General features: G+C 36.3%; 1 protein-coding gene across 7 annotated transcripts; it reads left to right on the forward strand.

The window, feature by feature from the left end:
- Positions 1-27,253, forward strand: LOC306843636 (sex comb on midleg-like protein 4; the record flags this gene model as incomplete). Of its 7 annotated transcripts, none has more annotated exons than XM_079375221.1 (9): positions 11,483-11,623; positions 13,826-13,895; positions 14,231-14,457; positions 15,550-15,676; positions 19,011-19,211; positions 20,219-20,419; positions 21,453-21,659; positions 22,553-22,698; positions 23,677-27,249. In XM_079375221.1, the coding sequence occupies 8 exons, from the start codon at positions 13,874-13,876 to the stop codon at positions 23,800-23,802; spliced, it is 1,257 nt and encodes a 418-aa protein (XP_079231347.1). In that variant the 3' UTR covers positions 23,803-27,249. The 7 variants fall into 7 exon arrangements, with proteins under 7 accessions (XP_079231349.1, XP_079231346.1, XP_079231345.1 ...); XM_079375222.1 differs by having other exon boundaries at positions 11,506-11,623; positions 21,456-21,659; positions 23,677-27,253; XM_079375223.1 differs by lacking the exons at positions 11,483-11,623; positions 13,826-13,895 and adding an exon at positions 1-130 and having other exon boundaries at positions 23,677-27,247.
- Between the last annotated feature and the right edge of the window lie 339 nt (positions 27,254-27,592).

Here is a 27,592-nt window from a genome sequence, read left to right on the forward strand (position 1 = left end):
GACTTCACTTCTGCACCGGCGGCGCGGGAGGAAAATCGAGCCCGCAGTCCAGCTGCTGCAGCTGGGCTAAATTGTTCTGCCCGACTCCGACAGGCGACAATCTAAGCGCTGCAGCCGTCGACAAGCAGAGGTAAATCATTTGGACTTTTCTAGGTGGATCTTTGCTGATGTCAGTGTCATTCGAGACGCCAAGTTAGCCACTGCGATATTGTCTGACTGGTGATTAATCAACGGATATGCTGTATTAATTGTGATAACTTACTGTTCAGTTGACTTGGCTACACGTCTGTCTATTTTTAGACGATCTTGAGATGAGATTTGCACTTACTGATATCAATCTGAGATCTACGTTGGTGCAAGTCTTTTATTAAAAAAACAGATGATTTGAATGACATCTTCGATTTTTTTTTACTTTTAGACACTGTGCAGCGTAGGTTGCGTATTTATTTATAGTTAGTTTCCTAATTTTAAGAAGTATTGTATCATACAACATAATATTTTAGCTTAACCGATTATTTTAATGACATCTTTGATGTTTTTATACATTTATACTCTGCAGCGTAGCTTGATTATTTGTTATATTTATTTATTTATGTCAATGTAGTTTCCTAATTTTAATGAATATTGTATTGTAAAATCTTATATTTGATCAGAAGATCAGTTTTTGATTACACCCGTAATAAACATCACAGATGGCATCTTCTTAAGGTCTACATTGTTTATCCTAGACAGCAATGAGTTTAAATGGCAAAAAGCATCTTGTCTCCTGTTTCTCAGATTTTATGCTGTAAATATGACCCCAGTAATCTCACTCATGAGATCTCAGCAATGTCTCTGATTTGCAGAGATTTCAATATGAATGCAAAGATTAATGATCAAATTATCTGAGCCATGCATCTACATGAATTTGAATGCTTTGTACTAAAAGTTGTCCAATTTGTGACTATTTTTATTTCTTGTAATGATTTTTGGGAAAACTGTGGCAAAGTTGATATTTAAATGAAACCTTGTTCAGATCTTCATTGTGTAAGAATTCTGATTTATTAAGGATCAACCTCTGAGCAATAAACATTTCCTATGGGTAGGGTTGTTTGTGTTCTAGTCCGCTGGGACAGCCTATCTGCTCCACCTGTGCTTGCTTTTGTTTTGCTGGCAATTTCCCTTAAATACTAAAGGACTGCAGTTCAGCCTTGGGGAGATAAGATTTGTAAATAAGAAAGCTGATAATAATTTTGCTTTATTGCTTTCAGCTAAGCAAACAGCTTTTTGCAGACACAAAAAAGTAATGTATTGTCACGGTCATTTATGGGCCATAATTTCTTATTCTCCATTGCACCTTTTCATTACATGAAACTTGTGGTCCTGATTTCTAATAGTCATAATTATTAATCCTCAAGTAATGTTTTTTTTGGAAAAGAACAACTTTGGGGATTAAGCATGGTTGAAATGACTCCTGTGAAGGTCCTTTCCCCCCTTGACACCCACACACACATACACAATGCAGTGGTGTGTGTATTAACAGACCCTCAGGCACTGTGTCAGACTGAATAAGTGGATACACACATTCTTTATTATTGAACCAAATAAGCCACTAGAGATGGACTGTGTGAAAGTGTGTTTGGTTACAAGGTTAGAAAAACACACTGCAGTCACAGAGCACTTCAGGGTCATGCAAAAACAGCCCTGCCCTTTTACAGTTTATAGTATGGTTCGTGTGAGGAAATACCGCTGAACGATAGATAAATAATTTTCTGTTGACCTTGTGCTGAGGCATCAGAGATATCAGCAGGATGTTGTAGAGTGCCACACATGGTACATTAAAATTCACACTCCTTCCTGGTCTGAAAATGGGCCTGAAATAAGACTTGATTATGGAGTAATTGGCCCAAAGGTGGCTAATCTTTTTTTTTTTTTTTTGGTAGACAGAGTGCCTTTCCAAGTGCCGATATGAGCTCTGCAATTTTCTGAAGTGTTTCTTGAGAGTATGATTACGATTGAGATTTAGCTGGGTGAAATTTCATTGAACCTGAAGGTCATTTCGATGATCCTCACCATGAACTCCCCTGTTTTTATGTCTGTTAACAAGACCTTCCTCACATGACCTCACCATTCACTATTCACATACCCTCCCTGTTTTTGATTGTGCTACTTTGAAAAAACATGAAATCGCCTATAAGTGGCACTTTCACATGCGACGTCCTTCAATATCTTGCTTTTTACCCCTGGGCTCCACCTCTTACTTTTAACTGAGATATTCAAATATGTCTCCTGTTGTTGAAACACTACAGTAAAGCTAAAGGAAGGTGTATTTGAATATCTCTCGCTGAATGTCATCCAGAATGAAATTCAGTCTTCTTGTTTTGCTGACTCAACCTAACACAGTGACATTGATAGGCGGAGCTCTGCACTGGGTTGTTTAAGTTTTTTGTTAAGGTTTTGTTGTTGCATGTTTATTCTGGATGTAAAGGGTGTGTTAAATTCATCATAAGCTGTTTTTTGTGATTTGTTTTTGTGGTCGATTTTAATATATTTTTTAATGATGGCCAAGCTGATCATTTTTTGTCTAAATTAATAAATAACAAAAATGAAATCTTAAAAACTAATATCAATAATCTGTAAATACTGTACACGAATTTATGCATCACAGCATTATAATTTACAGTATTAAAAATGGGTGATATTTTTGTGATTTGATTAAAATTACAATCAACGGTGTTATTAAATTAAGACATTAAGTTAGTTTTTAAAAATCAACTTTAAGTTTGCATATTGCATATTGACATGTAATCTTAACATGTCAGCCTTGATTACATGACCCCTCAGTGTAAAATAAAACAGTTTTTTTAGGCCATTGATAGAGTCTTCATCCTATGTGTGTCATGATTGTAAACATATATTAACTAAAAAAAATACTGAGTGCACTTTTAGTCATTTCAACATTCCAGAATGTGTTTGTGTGTGTATAGTGAATGTGAATCAAGAGATTCAGTTTGCATTTGTCTTGGGCACCAATGAATTTTAATGTTTAAATTCTGAATGTGTCTCCGATTCTGTCTTTTGCTTCTGAAGTAATTTCTCAAGGGGAGCCTAAGCCTCTCTGCGCCTACAGAGCACAAGGGCAAATACGAATAAATATGATAAAATATGGATGAATGCTAATAAAGCACTGGCCAAGTGTGGCCCTCACTAAAAGGATTATCTGGAAGGGCAGACATTATTACAGGGGCAGCTGCCGGTCTGCTGTGAGAGCAAAGCATGCAAACTCCTGCATCCAGATTGCTCATCTCTGTTTAATTTATTATGTAATAACTAAAAAGCAAGAGGGTTCAGGTTTGATTTTGTGATAGTGAATCACAGCTCTCTTTTGCACTGATTTGTTGTGCTGAAGACTAAGGAAGTTCAATTGTAAACTGGCTCTCAGGGTGTGATATGACTGGCTCATATCAGCTGGGTCCCATTACTCTCATTAAACTACATAGGAATGGTTCAGTATTAGGGAGTGCTCAAACCCCCTGGTGAAATGACTTCCATAGGTCACTGTTTACATCCCTTTGTTCGACTACTACACAGTGTTTTCCCGGAGTTATCTCACTTACATTCAAAGACTAGCAACCATTGATTCAATTGAAAAATCAAGCATACTGTAGGACTGTTTCTGTGCACTCTATGTACACACTGTTAACTACTTTAAACATGCAATACAGTGTAATGCTCTATCAAATGCTGCAGTACTTTTGAAATATTTAGCAACGATTTGACTTTTTCCATTAAGATGCACATTTTAATATTTATTCATTTAGTAGATGTTTTTATCCAAAGCGATTTACAAATGAGGACAATGGAAGCAATCAAAATCAACAAAAGAGCAATGATATGCAAGTCTCAGTTAGCTTAACGCAGTACACGTAGCAAGGTTTTTTTTTTTTTTTATATCAAATGTTTCTCCAAGCAGGAAATCAGAACACATTGAAGTGTAATTAAAACCATATGAGTGAGCTTTGGAAATGGACTAGGTTGAGAACTAGGTTGGAATATGGTTCACTTTAAACTACATTTGGATGGAAAAAGTTGTGCCATGAATTTAAATGACTGAAATGCTTAGATTTCCTCTGAAAACTGTAAAAAAAAATGTCTTAAAGGATGCTTGAATTAGGATAGTTATTAAAAGACAAGACTTTTTTGTCTTGTGTGGTGAAAAATCATCTATTCTCCTCCAGTCCAATTTTCCTAACAATAGCTCTACTGTTTGGCACAGTTGGCTAATTTGCATCTCCTTTTTTTTATTAATTTTCTTTTGGTCAGTCGAATTCATTGCTTTTTTAAAACCCAAATTCAACATCTGATTTTCAGGCTGCACATTTTGTTGCTGAAAGGATTGGAAATGGTTATTTGTGGTTCTAAAAGACTTAAATCTGAGAGACCTTAATATGCAGAATAGAAATAGTCAGAGTTTACAAACCTCTAGGAAGTCCTTCACTTTTTAGAGACTGTTTTGTAGAATAAGTGCAGATGATACAACAAAAGTTTGTTGCTACATATATACATTTGTGTATAGTAAAATTACAAACTTGAATTTAATTAAGGCTTCTTGTACTAAATTACTAGATTTCTAAATTGACTTCGTTGCACAGGGACATATAACTTTGTAGTGGAGAAACTCATTTACATTGCATGTTTGGTTTGATCATTTTGAAATCCACAGTTGCCTGTAGTGGTGGTGGTATGTGTGTGTGTGTGTGTGTGTGTGTGTGTGTGTGTGTGATGTTCTGACCACTTTGGGTCATTTTTACTTTGAAGATGCATTGTATCACCACTCGGCTGACTAACAAACATGCCTACCCAGTGGTTGGGTCAGGAATGGCTGGCAAGACATATTCTTTTGCCAAATAAAGCATTGGTCTGATCGTTTATTGTGCTGACAAAGATGCTTGAGAAACTCTAATCCAATGACTCCTTCAATAGGGTTAATGAAATCATCCCTTACACTTCAAATGGTTGTACTTGTTTTATGTGTGAAACTGGAATTCTGGTGGGTATTTAAAGCTGCTGGATTTTGTTACCCAAGTCCAAATGAGGCTCAGATAAAGCTGTGTTACCCAACCTTACATGTATATCTATATGGATTATTTGAACTAGAAACACAAAGAATAATCAGTCATAGACTTAATACCTATTCAATTTTTTTTAAATATTTAAAACATTTTTTTAGTTTTAATTTAAATTTTAGTTGAAGTTTAGTAATGTTGTTTTGTTTAGGAGTTTAGTAAACAAAAATGATAAATGTTGCTAAAATATAAAAATAACTTAAAGTTGTGTGTGTGTGTGTGTGTGTATACATAATATAATAATATAATATAATCATTTACATTTTGTCGTCATAATATAATTTTTTTTAACTGTATTTTGTTTTCTCAGGGACCACCTACGTTCTGGGGGGAAATAATTAGGATGTACCATATTTATAAAAAAAATAGTTAGAATAATAAGAATGTATCGTTTCAATGGCAAATCTTGAAAGATTTGTGAATATAGATCCCTTTAAATTCCCAGTCTTAGTATAATACATTTTAAAATTGATGATGCAAGATGCTGCAGTCTGTTTTTTCCACTCTTCTACTCAGAAAGTGGTGAAACTGAACATTCATTGGTAATTTTGTTCTAATCTGATGTTAGACAACTTAATGTCCCTCAGCGGTGTAGCTGAGACTTGTGTGATGCACACTGCTCTAATGTTCTTGATATATGTGTTTGTGTCTCCCAGTGTAATGTTTTGGTCGATGTGTGAGTCGCTGTGGGAATGAGACTGCGTGGCAGGGATTTGGAGGATTCCACTGTCTCCTGGATACCAAGCGTCCTGGGTGTGCAGAGCGTTAGGCTCCGCCTTCGCCTCGATCGCCGTGACGACAGGGGGAGGGGCCTTTGGCAACTGGTTGACCTGGGAGAGGAAGCGCAGAGTGGGTGTCGGATACGAGACAGGACGCCTCCTACTTGTTCTCAAAGTAAGACATTGAATCATAATAACTGCAGTTCAACAGTTGAGTTCGCAAACATAAAATCCATGATTAAAATTCTAAGAGCTTTATGTGGATGGCTAATAGTGTTGGGTGATATGCTCCATAGTCCTATCGTCAACCTATAAGATCACCGATACATGATATTATCATGCTAATTTATTTAATTGTTTACTTACTTTTTGTTGTTTACTTAGTTTTATAGCTAGAGAGTGAACCAACTCCAGGATATGGCAGCCTGATATTAGTGTAATCTGTTAACTACACATTAAAGTAAGATATGGATGTCTTGATATTCCTCAGTTATTCAAGCTGCAGCTGCAGAAAACGAGCAAAGAACATGATCAAAAAACATCATCAATGACATCAGTGTAGCGTGAGTTTATGCAGTTTAAAAAAACACTCGCATGATAATCGGTGAAGCTGTCTCTTATACTTACATTGCACACACATTGCACTTTTTTGTTTATGATGAGAGAATTTTCAAGAGAACGAAATTCAGTCAGCAAGGCATGCACTCAACAACAAAACACCAGTGTTTCAGCGATGACTCATCTGAACGCCTTTGATTGGCCATTGCATTCATGAACTCAACGGAATCTTGTGTGATTGATTGTAACGTGCAACACTGTAAAAACACGTAAAAAGAAATACAGTGGAACAAATATGCTCAAATAGTAACTAGATGATAATACTAGACTGATAATAATAATTGTCTTGATATATAATAATTGTCTTTGATACACGATACTATCGTCTATCGGCATAACCCTAAGCTAAGAGTTGTATTAGCCTTCTTGATGCTGTTTCCTCACTTCCTGTTCATGACTGAAATAGGTCAGATCTATAGACAGTGCATAAAATGCTATTTTTGCATACAGAGACCTGTTTGTATAATACTCAGGGTTTTACCATCATTAAGAGGGACTTAGATGGTTCTCCAGCTGGTGAAAAGGACCTGCAAAGATATGAGAATAGAATAATTGGGCACAAGAGGGGGAAAAAACAGTATTAGAGAGGATAAGATAGACAGAAAGAAAAGAAGAGTGAGAAGATCCTCTGTTCATTACATTGGACCCTGGGATTCAGCACTGTTTGGCTCCAAAAAGATTAATGGAGATTAATGCGTTTCGTTCTTAATTATTGCAGTCACTATTCTCACGCTGTGAATGAAGAAAAACAGATGTTCTTTCCAGGTTTTTGCTTTTTTGAGGGAAATCGTATATAGCACTATAATGGACTTGCACATATACTAATTTTTGGTGCTATTTTTTATATTTTGATCACATGGTCTTTAGTATCAGGGTTCCCTTGTCTGTTGCTATGGCAACGTGCCATGTATGAGGTAAATAACTTCTTGCCATTGTTTGTGAGGGGTAACACATCAATTTATTTATTTTTTTCTTTCTTCACAAAACCCCTCCTCTGTGCTAGTCGTTGGCTGAAGTTGCTTGCTTTTTTTTTTCTTTTGTTATTTTGGTGTGAGTTAGTAGATATGCATGTGTGGGTGCACATTGTATTGCACGTTTTGTGCATGTGTGCAATCAGTGAGAATGTTTTAGGTATAATTTCCAGTCAGTGGCTGCAGGCAATTCCGGGCGTGTGACTTTGAAACCAGAAAATTGATGATGGTTCTCTGTTTAGTTCACCTAGAGCTTTTGTTCCAGTCAAAGCAGCATTTTGTCGACATGTCAAATTGGTAGTTTAAAATTAGTGTGTGTGAACATTATAAAATGCTAGTTAAACAATTAGCTTTGAATCCAGTTTTGCTTTAAATCTGAATGCAATGCGGTATTTAGATTACTGTATGCTGTTCTTGTCAGAAAATAGTAACAATGATGATAGAAAATTGTTTACTTGACTCCACATGCCATTTTTTTTCTTGGTGAATCATTAAAAAATAAAAATCCCAAACATTTTAAACTAAGGTAATGTAACATGCTTCAGGCTTTTGTCCATCTTCCTCTCTTTCTCATTCATTACATAGACATACATGAACACACACACACACACACACACACAGACACAGTAGTTGTCCCTCATCTGCAGTGTTAATGGGTTTGAGATGATTGAGTTGCCACTAAAGATGAATCCATGACTTTAATTAACTTTTGATTTATTGGCTTCTGTATTCCAGGCATAATTAGAAATTAAATATAGCAATCAGCTGGATGGGTGAATGGCGCCCAGCTCTGCGTCAGGCTGTCTAAATGTATTTCACAGAGTGCAGTGGCCAGGGAGACAGTCGTTTTATATTTCACTGGGTCTCAGCTGATAGGACATACTCTAAGCTTTTGTATTCTAAACCGTTTTGATGCTGTGTTAGGTCACCACTTCTAAAATCTGGGTCCTGAAGCAAAACTTGTATAAGTGGTTTGTATGGAGGCTTTGGTTTGGTGAATACTTGTGTCAGACTGGCTGGGTTTCCAGCACAGTTTCCATGAGTTTGCTCTTTGTTTGTGGTTTGTGTCCTATAGTGGCCAGTATGGCTGCTCCCTAGAAACCACGGTCTGTCAGCCATGGGAGCGGATGTGATTTCTGTGATAGCAGCTAGTGCTCTGCCAGCAAGATTCTTCACAAGTCCCAAAGATAATAACCTTTCTTTCTTTCTTTCTTTGCTGGCTTTTATTTCTGCATTGGCAAGTGCTGTTGTCATAGCAACCCACATTGATTATTGATCTCACTGATGACCCATTTGATTTTGTGTACATCTGTTGTAGTTTGAACTTTGCTGGTGCTGTTGATTCTGTGTTCACGTGATCACCCATTTGTTGTTTTCAAAGCATGTGACTCTTTCTTGTTAAAGGTGCACATCCTAACTATATTTTACACATTTTATAATATTGTAATATTATAATTTATGTATTTAGCAGTACATTTATTTTTATTATATGTAGGCCTATATATTTTCATTCCACTGCAAATTATGGCATGGTGATCCTGAAATTGAACTCTTTTGTTTCAGTTCTGTTTGTTTGTGTGCATGTGTGTGTGTGTGTGTGTGTGTGTGTGTGTGTGTGGTTAGACTTGAAAGACAATTGGCTTGACCTTCAGTTGACCTGGAAGCAGTTTATCACATGCAAGTATCCATGTGGGAGGTCAAGGACAGGTCCGTTTGTTAGATGGCATGTGAAGGAGTGTGTGTGTGTGTGTGTGTATGTGTGTGGGTGTATGTATGAGTGGTCCTCATATTCTCTGCATTATGTGGACCAAATGCCCTCACAAGGATATACCAGTACATTTTGACCTTGTGGGTACATTTTATGGTCCCCATAAGGGCTTATAAAACATTTAGAAGAATCTTTTTTGAAAATCTAAAATAGCAGAAAGTTTTGTGTAAGGGTTAGATTTAGGGGTAGGGGAAGTGATAGAAAATACAGTTTGTACAGTATAAAAATCATTATGTCTATGGAATGTCATGGAACACCTGGAAACGTGTGTGTGCTTTGTGATGGTACTTTTATAGTACTTGTAGTTTTCTTGTAGCAGCAAAGTGCTGATATAGAAGGGGCCAAAATGTAATTTATTGCCTCTCTGCCCAATGGCTTAACCTTTTCATACAATGACTTTTCCTGCTTGTGTATCTAACAACATTATCCTGGACAGAGCAAGTCAGCAGATACATGACTACATTGTCTGTACACTCGCCAGCATGTGACAGAGTGAGTGTGTGTGGTTCGCGAGCCAGAGCCCCCTTCCTACCCCCCCCCCCCCCCCCCCACCCCCCGGCCTCCAAACAGACACACACACCACTGACTCAGGGAGTGCTACACATTCCCAGCGTTCTTCTGAGGAGGGTCAGAAGGGAAGGAGGAGGCTTCTTTCACTGTACAGTGCTAGGACTCAGTCTTTCAGAGCAGTGTTGAGATTATCCTCTAGTTCAACGATAAGACCAAGAATTGGGGGCTTTACCCAAAGGCACCTTTTGAAATCGTCTGCTTTAGTTTGTTTGGTTGAATGCATTTAGTATATGCACTCCATGGTCAGTGAAGCAACCTTCTCAGTGACCATAAGACAAGTGACTAGCACTACCACTGATGAGTTATTGTTATCAGTTAGTGAAAACTGATTAAACTAAGGTGCCTTATTATGGCTTGTGCTCAGAAACATTCAGGCAGTGCTGATGGTTCAGTGTTTGTTGTTGATAATAGATGAGTTCAATATCTCTTCTGGTTTGCCTTTCTATTTAATGTGGCCTGTATGAGTTTTTGGACATGTGATCTTACATTTGGTTGATTTCTTGGATTTTATTGTGCTGTTTGAGGCATTAAAATCACAGTGTTTCTGTTATTTAAATCTAAATGACATATGTGTGTCAGTGCACATGAAACACTTTGTGATTGATTTGATAGTATTCTACTAAAATATAAAGTGGTGGTGGGCCTTCTATGATTCACAATAAAACACCTGCATTTTAATAAAAGAGGGGCGAACAAAATATTGTTCTCCAAGCTTCTATAAAAATTGTTTTAGACAATGTGATTGCATGCAAGTTACGGTGTTTAAATATGGAGTATTGTCCTTTGTATAAAATTTACCAAAATGAGAATAGTGTTTTCAAGAGCTGGAGATATTCCCTTAATAATTAAACAAATATTTTACATTATTAGATATTAATTACTACCCCTCAAGTGTCATTAAATTATATAACAACACTCTGTTTGAACTATTAAAATCAGTTTTTTTGCTGAATGTATACATATTGCCTTGTTAAATATGTCAATAATTATAAGGTATAATTCATACTTTTTACTTCTATTTCATTTTACAATATTTTACATTACAATTACATGTTATATTTTAAAATGTTGTTTTTTTACTTATAAATGTAATCTATACCAGCTTGTTTGTTTGTTTATTTATTTATGTAGCAGTGTAGTTGTCTGCAGAGTTTGTATACATTATTTAAACACAGAAAGACCTCGAAATCGGTTTCATGCCCACATAATGTGAGAAAACGCATGCATAATTTGTCTTTTTTATTTTTTGAGGACTTTTAAAGTCTCACTATACAACAGGCTGGCGATTTCTTCTAGTTTGTCCTGTAGATTTAAACCTACGCTGAGAATCAGGAAATTTCGATTTACGCATTGAACATTTTTATTTGTTTTATTTATATATATATATTACTATTTTTTTTTTCTTTTCAAATACAGATAATTATTTATTAAATTTACAGTTGGCTATATTAATTATTACGTGTCCAAAAAAGGAAATCAAATAAAATGTGTCATAGAAAAACTGTTTACATCATTTTTCAAATCAACTAGCTTAAACAAAATTCAGCCCATTAGCTTTTGGTAGTGGGCATAGTGTTTTGGGAGTCTTGGCTGCTCTAAACGCTGCTGTAGTGTAAATTATTCCGCAGGCTCTGCATCAGCTTATGACTATGGCAAAGGGAGGATGTTAGGCGCCTAGTTGCCATGACGACAGAAAGGGGAAGAAGTAGCGGCTGCGGAGCGCGCGGTGGTATCGCGAGCGCGCCGTGGCTCTCAGGGCTGGCTGGGCTTTCAGAAGCGGCCGGTCTGTGAAACGACAGAGGCACGGAAGCGAGTTTGATACGTTGTTCTTGACATTGCTGATAACGATTCCGCTCCAGCGCTGAGAGCTCGGTGAGTGTTCATACATTTAAAATGTGTTTACGTGCCACTGATTTCACAGTGAGACTAGGAGATAAGGAAGGAAGAGCTCGCGCAATGCAAAGCTGCTCGTAAACATGAACACGCGCATGTGGAACGGTGCTCTATTTTTGACGCGCTATTTTTAATGGCGCTCGCTCTCTCTGGCTGCTTTCTGGACGTTTTGCCGTTGTAGCTGTAGGAAAAACCATTGTGCGTGAGAAATAGATTAATGTAATTACGCATGGCTTGGCTGATGCATGGCAGAGAGAGAGCGCGCGCGCAGGTGAGCGGAAATGATCTGATGTTTAGAAAGTGCATATGAATATAATGTGAAATTGAGGTCATCCCTATTTGTCTTGTAAACAAGTAATAATAGCTAAAATAGATGATTCCTTTTATATTTTGTTTATAATGTATCACATGGAATGTGCTACTTGATGTTTTGTGCAGATAACTTTTGTATTCTTACTATTTGTCATATAGTCTCAGGAATGTTTATCTGGAAAGCAGAAAAGTAGATTCATGTCATTTTATTATTTTTGCATGCACAGCTGAGCTTCAAAGTGTCTATTGTCTGTCCAGACTATGCACAGCGAATGCACTTCACATATTGCAAATTTATTACCCATCATGTTCTGTGTATTTAGTCACAGAATCAATACAAATAATTAAAAGGGAACATGATAATTAAAATGATCAATAATTATCCCAATTTTATTATTATTATTTTAACTGTAGTTGTGAGAAGTAATTTATAATATGTATTACTAATTTCTTTGTCCAGGAATCATAATTAAATAATTAGATCCTAAAATTCCACATTAAAAGGTCCCAGTTCAATAGAGTTCCAGGGAATACTTACTTAAAGAGGAAGGATGAGAGAGGAGGAGAGCAGGGGAAGCCTTCTGTCAGGGCCAATCTTGAGGCCAGGCGCCACAGCTGGAGGGGGAGGGGATGAGAGTGAATGAGGACTGGGGGAGGGGGACTGACTGAGAAAGAGAGAGAGAGTTGGAAGAGCAGAGGCTAGTGAAGATGCTTTTATGTGGCTCAGTGTCTGTTTCTTCCACAGTCTGCACAGTGTAGGCCACCTCACAGCTTCACCATCAAGCTTTTGTTCTTCAAACAATTCATACCAGCCCAGTTTCACATGTGTAGGGTTTATGAAATATGTTTTTCTGGTTTTTATACAATAAATATGATGGTAATATGTAATTATGGATGGTCCGTATGTTATATTTTTTCTGCATTGTTTCTATTTTTTAATTGGACAGCATTGCTGTAGCACTAAGTACTGTTATCTTGTTTGTTTCACTGTGATGTTTCCAGGAAAAGCTGCTAGTTTGCAGGTTGCACTACAGGTTGCAGTGTTTGAGCTGTGGTCATGTGTTTGAGTTGAAATCTCAGAATGAATATGTTAAAACATTGACTGTTAGGTGAATTCAAACTGCTTTGGTTTTGGTTGGTTTGATGTTTGTTTTCTGTGAATTAAGGGAAAGGGAAATTCCCATAGAAAACCTGGAAATATCAGGGAATCTTAAAACTGTGATTTCTAGTCCCTGGAAAAGAAAATCCTAATAAATAAAATGCAAACTATAATTGAAAGTTCAATAGATATCTTCTTCTGTAGTTAATTTAATTTTTAAACTATTTTATCAGTTACTAATATATATATATAATATATATATGCGACCCTGGACCACAAAACGTCATAAGAAGTAAAAAAAAGTCATAAGAAGCACGGGTATATTTGTAACAATATCAAAATTATCGATTTTTCTTTTAAGCCAAAATCATTATGATATTAAGTAAAGTATGTTCCATGAAGATATTTTGAAAATATATCAAAACTTAATTTTGCATTAGTCATATGTGTTGCTAAGGACTTCATTTGGACAACTTTAAATTTTCTCAACATTTAGATTTTTTTTGCACCCTCAGATTCCTCAGACTCAGCCAAATATCATCCTATCCTAACAAACCATACATCAATGGAAAGCTTATTTATTCAGCTTTCAGATGATGTATAAATAAAAAAAAATTACCCTTATGACTGGTTTTGTGATCCATGGTCACATATCTAAAATATTTTCTTATACACTATTCTAATTGAATAATTTCTATAGTTATGCTCAGTTATAAATTTCAGCTAAAATTGCTATATTGTTTATTTTTATATATATTTTTTTCTTTCAGATTACTAAAATTATCCAGTAATCACGAATGACTGACAAATGAAAAATCATGGAAATTCATTGGTCTAAAGGTGTGGGAACCAAAAATTTCATACTTGACTACATATATTTCTGTGTATGCGTGTTTTGGTTGGTGGTGTGTTGAAGAGTTTTATGATGAATTTATGGTTGGATGTTAAAAAGATTTTGTCTTGGTTTTGTTTATAGCTTATAATTATCCAATTAGTAGACACGTGTACTCGTTATACAATTCAGTGTATTTGTAAAGTAAAATCTCCAGCACATGAAGCAGAATGACAATTTTTTACTTTAAATCAAGAAAAACATGTGACCTATTGTATTAAAAAATATTAAATATCAATGTAAATACAGTTTAACATTCTGACATTGTGTTTTTCTCTCTCAGGTCTGATGAGTATTCCTGCTACTGCATCAATTCAATCAGGGGGTGTAGAGATGCAGTCACCTGGGGCAATTAGCCCCTCCTTCCTCCCGCCCCCAAGTGGAAAAGTTCCAGGTCGCAAGAGGGGTCGCCCACCCCTAAAGAGGCACCCGGAATATCAGAGTCGCTACCCAGAATCCCTCCCACCCATTAAAGTGCCTAAGAAGAGAGGGAGGAAGCCTGGCTTTAAGGTCAGTAAATATCAGAGTGTTTGTGTGTCTGTTTAAATACGCGCATGCATGCGTAGGCCACAAAGATAAGGCCTTTTCACTGTTCAAATGGGTCTACCAAATACATAAATGTCATCAAGTAGTGCATAATGGTGCGTGTGTAACACTTATGATGCTTTAGCTAGAGGAACAGAGTAATGCTTTGTAGGTAGGCCCATCTGATGTTGACTATACGAGAGAAGGAGGTGATAGGGTGGTTGTTCTTTGACTGATGCATCTGCAGTCTGCTGCTGCGGAGTTATTTTTAGCCGTGTGCCTGAGCACAAGCCTCATAATGTCGCTGCTGCTGATTTAAAGAGCAACATGCTACCACAAATATATTTTTGCTTAACTTAAACCTGATGGTTATTGCTTTTTATAGCAGTGTTAGGGAGAGTTTATCTTCCAAAACACATATTTTACATCATTTTACGATTTCTTAATTGGGTTATTTCCTGTCTATCAGGAAATTGTTAACACATTCGGTGTAAAAAGGGTTAAATAGGGATTTTGGACATGGGGAACCCCAACATTTGGTGCCCTAGGCAAGATATGGTCCAGTCTCATATATCTTGCTTTTGATGCGAGTCGTCCTGAGTTCAAAAACTTTTAAATAAATCAAGCAAATTTGCTACTTGATGTATAACAGAAACGGTGGTATTTGGCTGCATTTTATTTTGTGATTTCATTGTAATGGCGTGTGGCTCATTAAATAGAGAACAAATAGAGATGTTCTTGCTCATTTTAATATAGCATGTAATTTAAAAAAAGGAAACATTAATATCTAGATATCTGAGCCTTGCAGTATTATTTGTATGATTAGGATAATAGACATGTTTTAAAAATAGTAATAATAATATTTTACTGCCTTTAAAGAAGTATAGATGTATATTACTGTAATAATAATAACAATAATATGACATCAAATATACACTGGGATGTTTTTATTATAATATAAAAAATCTCATATTGTAATATGCATGTTATATTTATGTTTTATAAATATGTAAATATTATCATATAAAATAATATTATTAATAATAATAATAAATATGATGTGTTTTTTGTTAATAGCTGAAGTCTCGCTTGATGACACCCCTAGCCATCTCTCCTCCCAGCAGCACCCCGGAGCCAGACATGAGCTCAATCCCCCAGGACGCTGCTACTATCCCCCACTCAGCCACCCCACAGGTCCTCACAGGTAACGAACACACACAAACCTCTGCAGACTGCCAGTTTTACTATTTGCAGTGTTGCTGTGCCAATCCCAGAAACTAGTAACCCGCTCTTACTATTAAGGGAATAATAAAATGTGAGCATTAGAGGAATCACTGTCCTCAGAGGAGTCACATTATGACTCAGTGGCATCTCATTCTCTTTTTAGCGCCCAGTGGGGGCTGTAACTCTACCCATATATTGGAGTTATGATAACTGTTATTTTATCAAGATGATATGAGGGGGATATCTGCCCAGATATTTTTTCTTATCTGTTATTTAGGGCAACAATATCTATTACAGTTAAACTATGAGGATGTATTGACTCTTTTGTTTAATTAATTCTGTATTAATTCTCTGACCTAATGTAATCTTACAGAAAGTTCTTTACAATAAGCCTTTTAATTTATCGATGAAATGTTTTTCCATAGTATACACTAATGGTCAAAACTTGTAAGAGGTCTGTAAGATTTTTAAATATTTTCGAAAGAGGTCTCTTATGCTTATCAAAGCTCACATTTTTATTGAAAACTGTAAAAACAGTAATGTTGTGAAATATTACAATTTAAATAACCGATTTCTAATTTAAAATGTAATTTATTCCTGAGGTAAAGCTTTCAGTGTCACATGACCCTTCCAGAAATCATTCATGCTCAGTTGATGCTCAAAAAATATTTATTATTAGTTATTATTTATATTAAATATTTTTTATTTATTTAATGCATTCTTTTTTTGTTTTAAAGTATGCACCCAACAGTTGTGAATGGTAATGTATCTTTAAGTAATTATATAGTCCACTTCAGCTGCTCATCCATGCACCTAAATATTAAGAATTCAAATATTGTTGTGCCAGTTGTGATAAGACTTCAATACATTGATCTGTCAATCCAAACTCAGTCTGTGTGAATGTAGCCAGTAATGATTTCATACGGCACAGACACACTCAATCTTTGAGGTCAGGACCCAGTGGTCTACATGGTCTGCCCATCCAATTGGCAATAACATCCATCACTTGAAGGAGAGGGAACAGAGAGAAAAGAGTAGTTGCATCTCTTATTTTAAAGGTTAATAGGTGTGAGAGTCTTAAGGGACATTATTGAGGGACCTGACTGCCTTTGCCTTGGAGGCATTATCATCCAATTTATCTCTTTATTACAGTGGAGAGATCAATTATGTTCTGCTACATTGTTTTTTTAGTGGAATATTTAAAAAAATGAGCTGAGAATGAATTCACATCCTAACTACAGCTTGTGTGATCTAAATTCTGCCTTTCAATGAGTGGAGGCTGCATCTCAATGCACCTGTCTGGTTCTCCATGAGGTCTGCTTTAAACATGAGAAGATGTGACGGTACGGCTAAACTCAATCCTGAGTTCTCAAAGCTTAATCCCTTTGCTGTAGGGAGCAGTTGCCGAACAAGAGGCTTTTGTCTGCCCACCAGGTTTCTAGACTTTAATTCTTTGTACAGTGGAAGAGTCACGCTCTCTTTTAGTCCCTTTAGTACATTTGAAAAACCATATTCATTTTGTCCAGATTCATGCTGACGCTTTCATATGTTTGACATCAGCATATTGCCTTTAATTCTTTGAAGACAGAAATTTGACAAAACATCTCAATGCTCACAAACCTGTGTTCCAGTATGTGTGGGACCGTTGTGGGGGTCGCCAAGGGACTTGTTGCGGCTGCTGGTGGAGGTCATGACCTTGATGACCCGAGGTCATTGTTAATAGCTTTTGAGCTTGAAAACGTGTTTGCTTGTGCATGTTAATTTATGTAGCCTTTCCTGAGTGTGCAACATTTTCAGTGTCTGTAAGTCTACATGTCTGGCATGTCAGTAATGTTGCCATCAGTTATCTATTTTAAGGCTTTGTGTGTCATATCAGTCCTCCCACACTCAATGTTCATTGACTTTATCCTGTTACACATTCTTAAACACACGCACATGCTATTTTTTGTGATTATTTTAGGCCATGGGCGGCACAGGGAGTGTTTGTGTGTGTGTCTGACTCCTGGTCATGGCGCTTCTAGATGACAGACGATGGAGGAAATCCCTCAGCATGGCAATCTGTCAGATTAAAGCATCCGCATGCTGCAGACGAGCGAGGGAAGTCAGTGGGGACAGATTGTGTGGGAGGATTTGGGAGGGGGGCGAGTGATTGGTGGATTCCTACACAGGCTGCTTTCTCTCTTTTTCTGGCTTTCTTTTTTATTTCTGTGGTAATGCATACAAAACCTATTGTTTTTTGTTAAAATGACTCGCTCATGCTTGTATTTTTCCTCCTTTGTAAGTCACTTGAGATGATTGAATACATGGAAATGGTTCCTATTGAGGGAGGTTGGTTTTATTTGGGTTAATCAAAAATGTATTGCCTGGGGTTGGCTCGTAAAACCACAGCTGATTTTTAGGCATGATTTACAGTATGTGATATAGTTTAAAGACATTACCTCAAGAAGTGCAGCAATTTGTATTTGTATTTTGCTTTGTAGTTTTAAGTGTGTGAATTTAGTATTTTAATTACACTTTCAAATCAGGTTTATTTTTGATGAATTATTCCTTTTTCAGGTAAACAACTATTTAAATACACAGGATAAAACACTGTTCATGATACAAGAAACATAAGCTGTCACATGAGCCGAGATTTTATTTTCATGTCTTTTCTCCTTTGCCTCCCACCCTTTCTTTTATTGCTTGTCTCTTGGGTCCCGTGATAAGGATGTGATATCTTCTTGTATATGAAATGCAGTTCTCCTTTCCTGACCTCTGGAAACAATCTATAAAGGTGGTCTCAAATATTTGAAGATTCCTTGACAAATATTTGAGGATTTAAAAGTAAAATCTGAGACATGCACTGTGTGCCAATATTTCAGTGTATGTGTGTTGCACAATTACATGTGGGCATTGTCTTTATAGATCATGAATTCATTTTGGATTATTGTGGTGACATGTTATTTGTGCTATTCATTTGCTGTGCTTTTAAAGTTACTTATTGCTACAGTTACACAAAAACTTAAGGATACGTTACCAGCTAACCAAATAAAATCATTTTCAAAACTCACAAAAGCAAGATAAAAGCTAATTACCTTGCATAGCATTGCAATCAACTGTGGTGTTTAACTTTGCTTTGCTTTTGCTTTCTAAGGTAATCAGACAACGGCTTGAATGTGTACTGATAAAAAGATATGCCATTACAGCAGTTTTATATTATGCTAATTCCATTATAAATGCAGATATTGCTAATTCTACACAGTTACTATAAGAAATATATTTCTGTTCATCTCTCTCTTTTTCTCCATCTCTAAAATCTCTCCATCTTATTACAGTGTGTATCTACGTGAATAAGCATGTGAACACGGGTCCTAACCTGGACAGGCAGAAGGTGCTGCAGCTGCCTGATCACCTGGGTCCTGCCAGGCCCTCTGTGGTTCTGCAGCAGGCAGTACAGGGCTGCATTGACAGCGCGTTTCAGCAGAAAGCCGTCTTCACCCTGCTTACTGAGGGCTACGGGGGAGAAAAGATCTCAGGTTCATTTGCATGCCAACACAAATGCGTGCCTCCATTCTGATTATCATTTTGCATTCTGATGTTCATCCTTTTTATGCACTGTTCAAAAGCTTGAGGCTGGTAAGATTTTTTTTTATAAAGAAATTAATGCTTTTATTCTGCAAGGAAGCATTAAATTTATCAAAATACTTTTTATGTTACAAAAGATTTCATACAAATACGGTTCATTTGAACTTTCTATTCAAAAAATCCTGATTTATTTTTTTTTATCACAGTTTCCACAAAAATATTAATCAGCACAAGAGCTTCATACATTTCAACAACATTTAGTGATATTAACTGATAATATTAAGAAATGTTTCTTGAGCATAAAATCAACATATTAGAAAGATTTCTAAATGATCATGTGATACTGAAGTCTGGAGTAATAGAAAATTCAGATTTGCCTTTATAGGAATAAATTACATTTTAAAATGTATTAAAATATGTTGATTGCTTTTTTAATGTTTGTTTTTTTTTACTATATTTTGATCAAATAAATTCAGCCTTGGTGAGCATAAGAGGTTTATTTAAAAAACAATTTGTACAGTTTTAATTATGTGATTGATAGGTATATTGTCCAGAGCAGATTAATCTGTCAGTATAATGCCATTTTTAGGTTATCATCAAAAATAACTATGATTATCAGATAATATTACCATCATCTATATTAATTGACAATGCACAATTTCTGTTTTCATGCTTTAGAGGAAATATTTATTTATAAATGTATTTGTATTTTAAATTAAGTTCAAAATGTAACAAACTTTCAACGTATTAAAAATGAATTTAAACAACTATAGTATGTATTTAAAATATTACATGTATTAAAAGATATTCGCATTTGCATCGGCCACTTTGATGTAAAACTGTATGTAATGTCTACGTATAATAAAAAATAAAGTCTTGCTGTATAAGTATTATTAAGACAGTTTTCAACAATGTGCAGTTTACTTGAATTTAAACATTCTTTGTTTCTCTTCCTCAGCCACCTTTGATGGTAAGCAGCATTTGTTGAGTTTGCCAGTCGTCAACAGCGTGGGCTACGTCCTACGCTTCCTCAAGAAGTTGTGCCGAAGCCTGTTGTGTGAGAATCTCTTCAGTGACCAGCCCATCGCCCCTTCATCGTCTCCCTCCTCCTCTTCTTCATTCCACGCTGAAAAGCACTCAGACAGACAGCCCAAGTCAAGTGCGTGCTCATCAAGCTTTTACGTGACCTCTGTTAATCTACTCTTTCATACCCTTCTTCTGCCCTTTAATAGAGCTGTGTTTACATCTATCCCTATACAGTCGACACAGCATAACTTAGGTTTTATATATTAGACAATTTTTTTGTCTTGGATGTTTTGTAATTTGGCAATTTGAATGCATCTGCACTCTTTTCTGTTGCTGTCAAATTTGCCCTTCTGAAAATGCAGAGGAGGCCTTTAGTGCAAGCTGAGCTTTTTAAGTGGCAGTGAAAGGTTGAGTGCCTCTGTGAGTGGCCTGTGGTTTGAGTGTTTAAATTCTGTTGGCTCCATCTCTCTCCCTCTCTCTCTCTCTTTCTCTCTCTCGTTCCTGCTTGAATGTGGTTTTGGAGCTCTAGAGATTAGACCATTAACTTCAGTGTAACACTGAATCTTGCCACACAGCTACACAAGCAAAGGTTCTGTCATGACTCAATCCCATGTCAATGGTTAACGTGGTTAAGAGAGGAAAACCTACTCTCGAAGATGCCGATATACACTGTATGTATATCAGTGTTTCCTGCAGACAGCTGTGTTTGCTGTGGCAGAAACCACTGTCTACCCCAAAATTTGACCTACATAAACTACATTTAAAAAATACTACAACTACATAAATATACTATTTTGGTTATATATTGTAATACTTTAATTTACGGTTTCATTTAACTGATTTTATATATTTATTGAAAAATCTCTCGTCGGACATGACAAAATATTCAGTGAGTTTTATTGGTGAAAAATTTGTTAGACTGATTTAAACTCATAACTGTGCATTTATGTGATTCATTGAAAGCTTCGCTTTTTTTGTGAATCAGACAACACTAGTCATTTTTTTGAGCGACGAAAGACAGAAAGATGTGTTTTGTTAGGATTGATTGAGCATCTATGTATATAATTTGGTTTGGACTAAACCATGCAGGACAATCTGCACTCAAGAGAGCCAAATGAAGCCTTTTCATGCATTATTTTCCCTAAATTGCATTTCTTTTTGTGCAGCAGACTCAATGGTGGACAATTACCATGGCGATTCAATGGACCCCAAGCGCTATTCGGTTGACCCCAGTGACTCTGCCTATGGTGCGGTGTCCTCACCGTACACAGCGAGTAAACCTGCGTACGGTTTTCGTTCTGGCACTGCCTACTCTGGAGGCATGTGCAGGCAGGCAGCCAGTCCCAGCACATTCCAGGAAGGAAACAGAAGTGGTAAGAGAAGAAATGTCCACTTATTCACAGAAGCAGCAATAGTGTTTCCGCACTACTTTAAAACTATGTTTTTAGATGAGAAGATGCTCACTATATGTGAGAAGACATCAAGAGAGAATCAAAACACTGAAAACTAAATGGTATATATAGGGCCCTATGGTTTCTGCGATGCGGAATCCAGTCATAAAAATGGAACTGTATGATGCAGATGTCATAGAATTTGCCAAATTTGGATGAATAAATCAAAATTAGGTCAGCACATTTAAGTCAAAACGTGATATGGACTAGCATGTGTGAATATTAAGCTGCAAAATACTATTTAAATATGAATCCTGCATGTTCTGCATGTCTCTTGGTGAATGAATGGAGCAGACGTGCACTTTACTTTACTACACACAAACTGAAGCATGCATGATGCTCGCTGTGTTTTCAGAATCTGCCGCCTCAATATATGAGTACATGAACACATAAATAAGTCTCTAGAGACACTTCATGAGCATTTCTTTGGAGAAAAAAGGTCTTAAAGGTCTTCACAACAACCCATCAAAATAAAAGTTCGGTTTTAACTATGACAGAAAAATATATGTGATTTCTAGAGCAGAAAATGTTTTTCTAATTATGCCAAGCTCTAAAATATTTTATTGGGCAGAAATTGAGTGATACATTAAAAAAAAAACCTTCAAACTAACTCAATTGAGGCATGGGGTAATCTGTTGTGGACAATGGAGGCCCTGGGATTCAATAAGGTTGGAAACCACTGGTATAGTATACTGATTAACAACTAATTTCTAAGTATTTTTACCCTCTCAGCTTGGACATGAATTTGCCCAAAATTTGATGGCAACCAAGAATAAAATCCTTACCATCTCTGAACCTGAATTCTCTTTATATAGCCTACAGTCCATCCCCAGAGGGAGGGGAGGCAAAGCCCCCACCCAGTAAGGATCCCTCCAGGTGGAGTGTGGATGAGGTGGTGTGGTTTATCAAGGATGCAGACCCTCAAGCACTGGGCCCTCACGTGGATCTCTTCAGAAAACACGTGAGTTTGATTGACATTTATTTACTAGTGGCAAACAAACACCATGTGTTGAGCCTATGTGGGTAACACTAGTTCAGTTTCAAGTTAGAAAACCCTGAATATGATCAACTGTGTTTTCACAACTCACGCGTTCAGAAGCAATTCAAGTTCACATAATTGTTAAAATAACCACCTGAGCTGAATGTTACATGAGACTTTTTTGCACATTGCTTATTTAGATTAGAACAAAAGAAAAGTACAATTTAACACTAACGAAATTGAATTTACTCTTCCATCCAGGGCTGCACACTTAGCCGAATTGAAATTGGAATCATGTGATTATTAAAGCGCAAAAGCCTGTGATTTAATTAAATGCAGAAATGAGTCCATCTCAGTAGGTGCTTTGAGTATGGTGGTTATGTGTGAATTGTTATTGGAAAGCACTGCAGGTTCACTTTAGCTTCAAATTTATGTAATTCGCCACATGTTTGCTACAAGTGAAGAAATAGAGGGAGAGATGATTATTTTCCAGGTGGAATGTGCAGTTTAAGTTGGATTATAAATATTATAATAAGTATGTTGACTTGACAGTAAATTGTCCTAGAGTTTTTAAGCCATGACCACCAAACTCAGATCAGATGCAACATACTATCAATGTGCTAAACATGTTAGCCTTCAAACTTCAAGCTTTTAAACGTTATTTTAAACTTTCAGACAAGGCTTTGTCAAGTCAGCATTAAAATTAGTCTTCAAACTTTACTTATCTAGTTAATATTTATACCATTACTGCTTCACAGCAAAGTTCTTTACTATGCTGTTTTTAAGCTCTGCTTCCACTCTGCACCACTCACATAATTTAGTTTCTATTTTCACAGTATTCATTAAAATAATTGTCATTTTGGGCCAGATGTTTATGACATCTTCACTAGCAGTATTGTAAAACATTATTTCATGTGTACAGTAAGCATTCTGTTGTGCACATTGTGATTACTTCTTCAGGAGATTGATGGGGATGCTCTTCTTCTCCTGAAGAGTGACATGATCATGAAGTACCTGGGACTCAAACTGGGCCCGGCTCTCAAGCTCTGCTACCACATCGACAAACTAAAACAGAACAAGTTCTGACCTGTGTCTGCACCCTACAAACACACACAGATGGATTCACTCAGTATTTACTGTCACTCTCATTTGTTGTAGTACAGGACGATTTTGTCCCCCCTCCACCTCCCACACTCTGGTCATTTAAGGACAAGTACCAGACCATTTTTTTTACTTGCGTGTTTCGTCTGCCTGTATATTGGGACATTTTACTGACCAGAACATTTCCTTGTTCTAATTTTAAGTGTATAAGCGTTTTATTGATTACTTGATACTGAACATAGCTCTAATCAAATGGCAAGTCATCTCAGCTGCTTTCTGGGATTTGAGTTATTTGTCCTCAAGCGAGAGATGTGCAGATGAGTTCTAAGTGTAAATCATGCTTTTTCAAATGGGCGTCATAACAAACATGTTAAGTCACAGACAAATGAGCTCCAATTTTTTCAGAGCCATGGACTTTGTCTAAATCCCTGTGAACTTCAGCCACCTGCTGGTGAAGTGGAGTCACTGCAGCTCTGTGACATTTACTACCATTGTAACCAGGAACCATTCAGCTGTGTTTTTTTTTTTTTTTTGAGAGCTACTTCAAAGGCCGCTAACCTGGGAGATCTGTTACAAACAGAATTCAGCATTGTGCTTTTGACTGAACAGATACAGTACGCACACAGTTTTGGCAGGGTACAACTATGAACACTTCCACTTTGCAACCAGCAAATAACAGGCACAAATGCAACTCGACTCAGCAATGGACCGTTCACACCATCTTTGGAAAGCCTCCTTGGCAGCCTAAATCAGAACTAAACAGGATACACTACTAGGCAGTTAAAATGGTTCATTACAAACATAGTAATGCATACCAGGTGCTGTTTCTCAACCAGCAAGTCAAGTTAATTAAAACAACTGTACTGGTACAGTACATTTCTTACTGTGGACCAACTTCACTGAGAGGTCTCATTAGTCTAAAAATTATTTTTTTTTCCTCTTGCTCTGATTCTACACATGTCAGCTTATGATTTTCTTAGAAAATGCAAAGCACTTTACAATAATGTTCAGTTCAATTCAATGCATTGGGTATCATGAACTAACAATGAACTATACTTTTACAGCATTTATTAATCTAGGTTAATGATAATTTCTACATATACGACTGTTTATATGTTTGGGGTTAGTAAGAAAGAAAGTAAATAATTTTTTTCAGCAAGGATGCATTTAATTGATCAAAACTAACAGTAAAGACATGGTTTCCACAAAAATACTAAGTAGCACAACTTTTTCAGCATTGATAAGAAATCTTAATCATCAAACTAAAAGGATTTTGAAGGATCATGTGACACTGAAAATGAGTAATGATGCTGAAAATTCAGCTTTGACATCACAGGAATTTTAAAAAGCAGTTATTTTAAATTCTAATAATATTTCACAATATGACTGTTTTTACTGTATATTTGATCAGATAAATACAGCCTTGCTCAGCATGAGGCTTTCAAAAACATGAAAAAATCCACCCAATCTTCAAGGACAACTTTTCAATGGTAGTTTGCACTTTTTAATATTTGAAGTTGCATGAATTAGTATTACTGTTGTAAACAAATATAAATTAACAATCCACAATAGCATATTTATAAATTACCATTAGCCTAGATTACTAAATGATGTAAAAATACCTAATGAATTAACAAATGTAAACAAATTGAACTTTACTGTAGTGATGCAACAAAATGCACGACATGTTTCAACCTATTTTTTAAATGCAACACTTTGACTTTGTGGGTTAGACATGAATTTTCTTTCATAATCGTACAGTGTATATGTGAACAGAAGCTGAAGTGCTTCTCTGACCATATGTTGCTGTCAAACACCATGGAAATGTGTGAAAGAGTCATTTAAGTCTCCTTAGGCATTTCAGGTAATAATTCTTCTTATTTGTATTATTAGTATTTTTTTATTGAGCAAAACTGGCATTCAGAATCACTGTATTGCTTTTCAGACAGGTGAACTTAAGGGATCGTTCATGCAAAATGAACATTTTGCCATTATTTACCCCTCATGTCGTTCCAAGACTTACAGTGAAATTCAGATCTGAGGAAAGCCTATGAATGACGTGATGGTGAGTAAATGATGAGAGATTTGCCATTTTTAGGTGAACTATCCCTTTAAGTCCGCCTTGATGATGTCATACGTATCCAAAAATGGATTACACCGAAGTGTACAACTTTTCTGTATCCGCAATCATGTGTAAATAGGATAATTTATGTGGTAATCACAGATGAGATCTACCATTTCTTAAGTTAAAGTAGATCCAATCATTCGATGAACACATCCAGCTTTAACATGTAATCAGCTTTGCTGTGCTAGACTTCATTGTTGTACAATCTGCCTCTTAAAGCGACTGCTATGCTAAACTGAACATCTGTACAGAATCATTGTTTATAATTTTGCAAGAGGGAGGCTTTTGAATTGTTTTTTGCTTTTCATGTAGCATCAGTTGTTGGGTAATAGCTTTCTCAATGAAAAATGTAGGCACCAGTAAGAAATAAAGGGAAATAATCAGTGAGCTCTTAAATCTGGTGCCAAGAGGTCAGTAAATCTACTGATTTAAAAAGTAGAGTATTCATTTTTTTGTAAACAGTCTTTAGAAAAAGTTGGTTTTGGGCTTTAATCATGTGATGTTTTTAAACACAGAGGCCCAACATTATAGAAATGAATTACCCATATGTGATGCTCAAACTCTTGTATTAGCTTTAAAAGCAGTTATTTTTTATTTCCACTCATGTACTCAAACAGTGGGGATATCTTGTTAGTTTTAAAAGCCCTTTAACTGAGTAATAGCGGCACTGAGCTTTTAAATGTTTCGAAGCACTCGGTTCTATGGCTGCACTTAACTAAATCCTACTTCATGTAGGAAGCCTTGACACTTTCGTAACAATCTTTAATAATTTTTAGTGCCGTTTATGACCTCACGCAAATACTCTGCTGACATTGACTGGCTCTGATGTTCCTGGCTAGATATTGTCAATGTTTGTGACAGGAATACGAGTGGGCTTTTAGGGATAATATTTTCTTCAGTTCAGCTCTGGATCATTTTGTGTATGCATATGTCAGGTTTGCGTTTGCCTCCACACCATGTCATTCCTTGTCATTTTTTATATAATGAAAAATGTAAGTGTACATTTATGAATGCTGCTCTTGATGATAGTCCCATGTAACGATTGTTTAAATTTGTCAGCTCACAAAAGAGTTTTAATGGAAAAAGGGGGACTACAACACATATGAACATAAATTCATGTTGGTGCTATAATATGACTGTGTATTTAACAAATAATGATTTTATGGTTGGTTTGCTTTATTTCTTCAGATAGGCTTCAGTGTTGTGAACTCTCGTGACTGACGTCAGGCTCTGCGTTGCGTGTCAGTTTGTGAGGTTAATATAGAGCATTATGAAAGAGTCAGAATAAAGCATTATGAACACCCTATACTGAACTCTAACTGTATTTGTAGTTTTCTATATGGTTATATCACTAAATATATAGCTGTTTTTCTGCTCTTGTGCAGACAGACAGAACTCAGTGCAAACCAGAACATACACACAAAAGTTGGATCATGTCCAAGGCCATTCTTAAACTTTTCAAATAGTCTTTTCTGCACTTGTGAGAATGTAGAATGTTCTAAGATCTCCCAAACTTCAGACATCTAGTCTTGTTTTGCAGAGCAACATGGCTGTTGTGCCAATTTTCAGACCAATTCACTTAAATAAAAAAAGTAAAATCATAAATTCACCAATCAGACATGCATAAACAAATGTTTAAAACTGTATGTG

This window comes from Barbus barbus (genome assembly GCF_936440315.1).
Source record: "Barbus barbus genome assembly, chromosome: 24".
In the NCBI taxonomy this organism is placed as follows: Eukaryota; Metazoa; Chordata; class Actinopteri; order Cypriniformes; family Cyprinidae; genus Barbus; species Barbus barbus.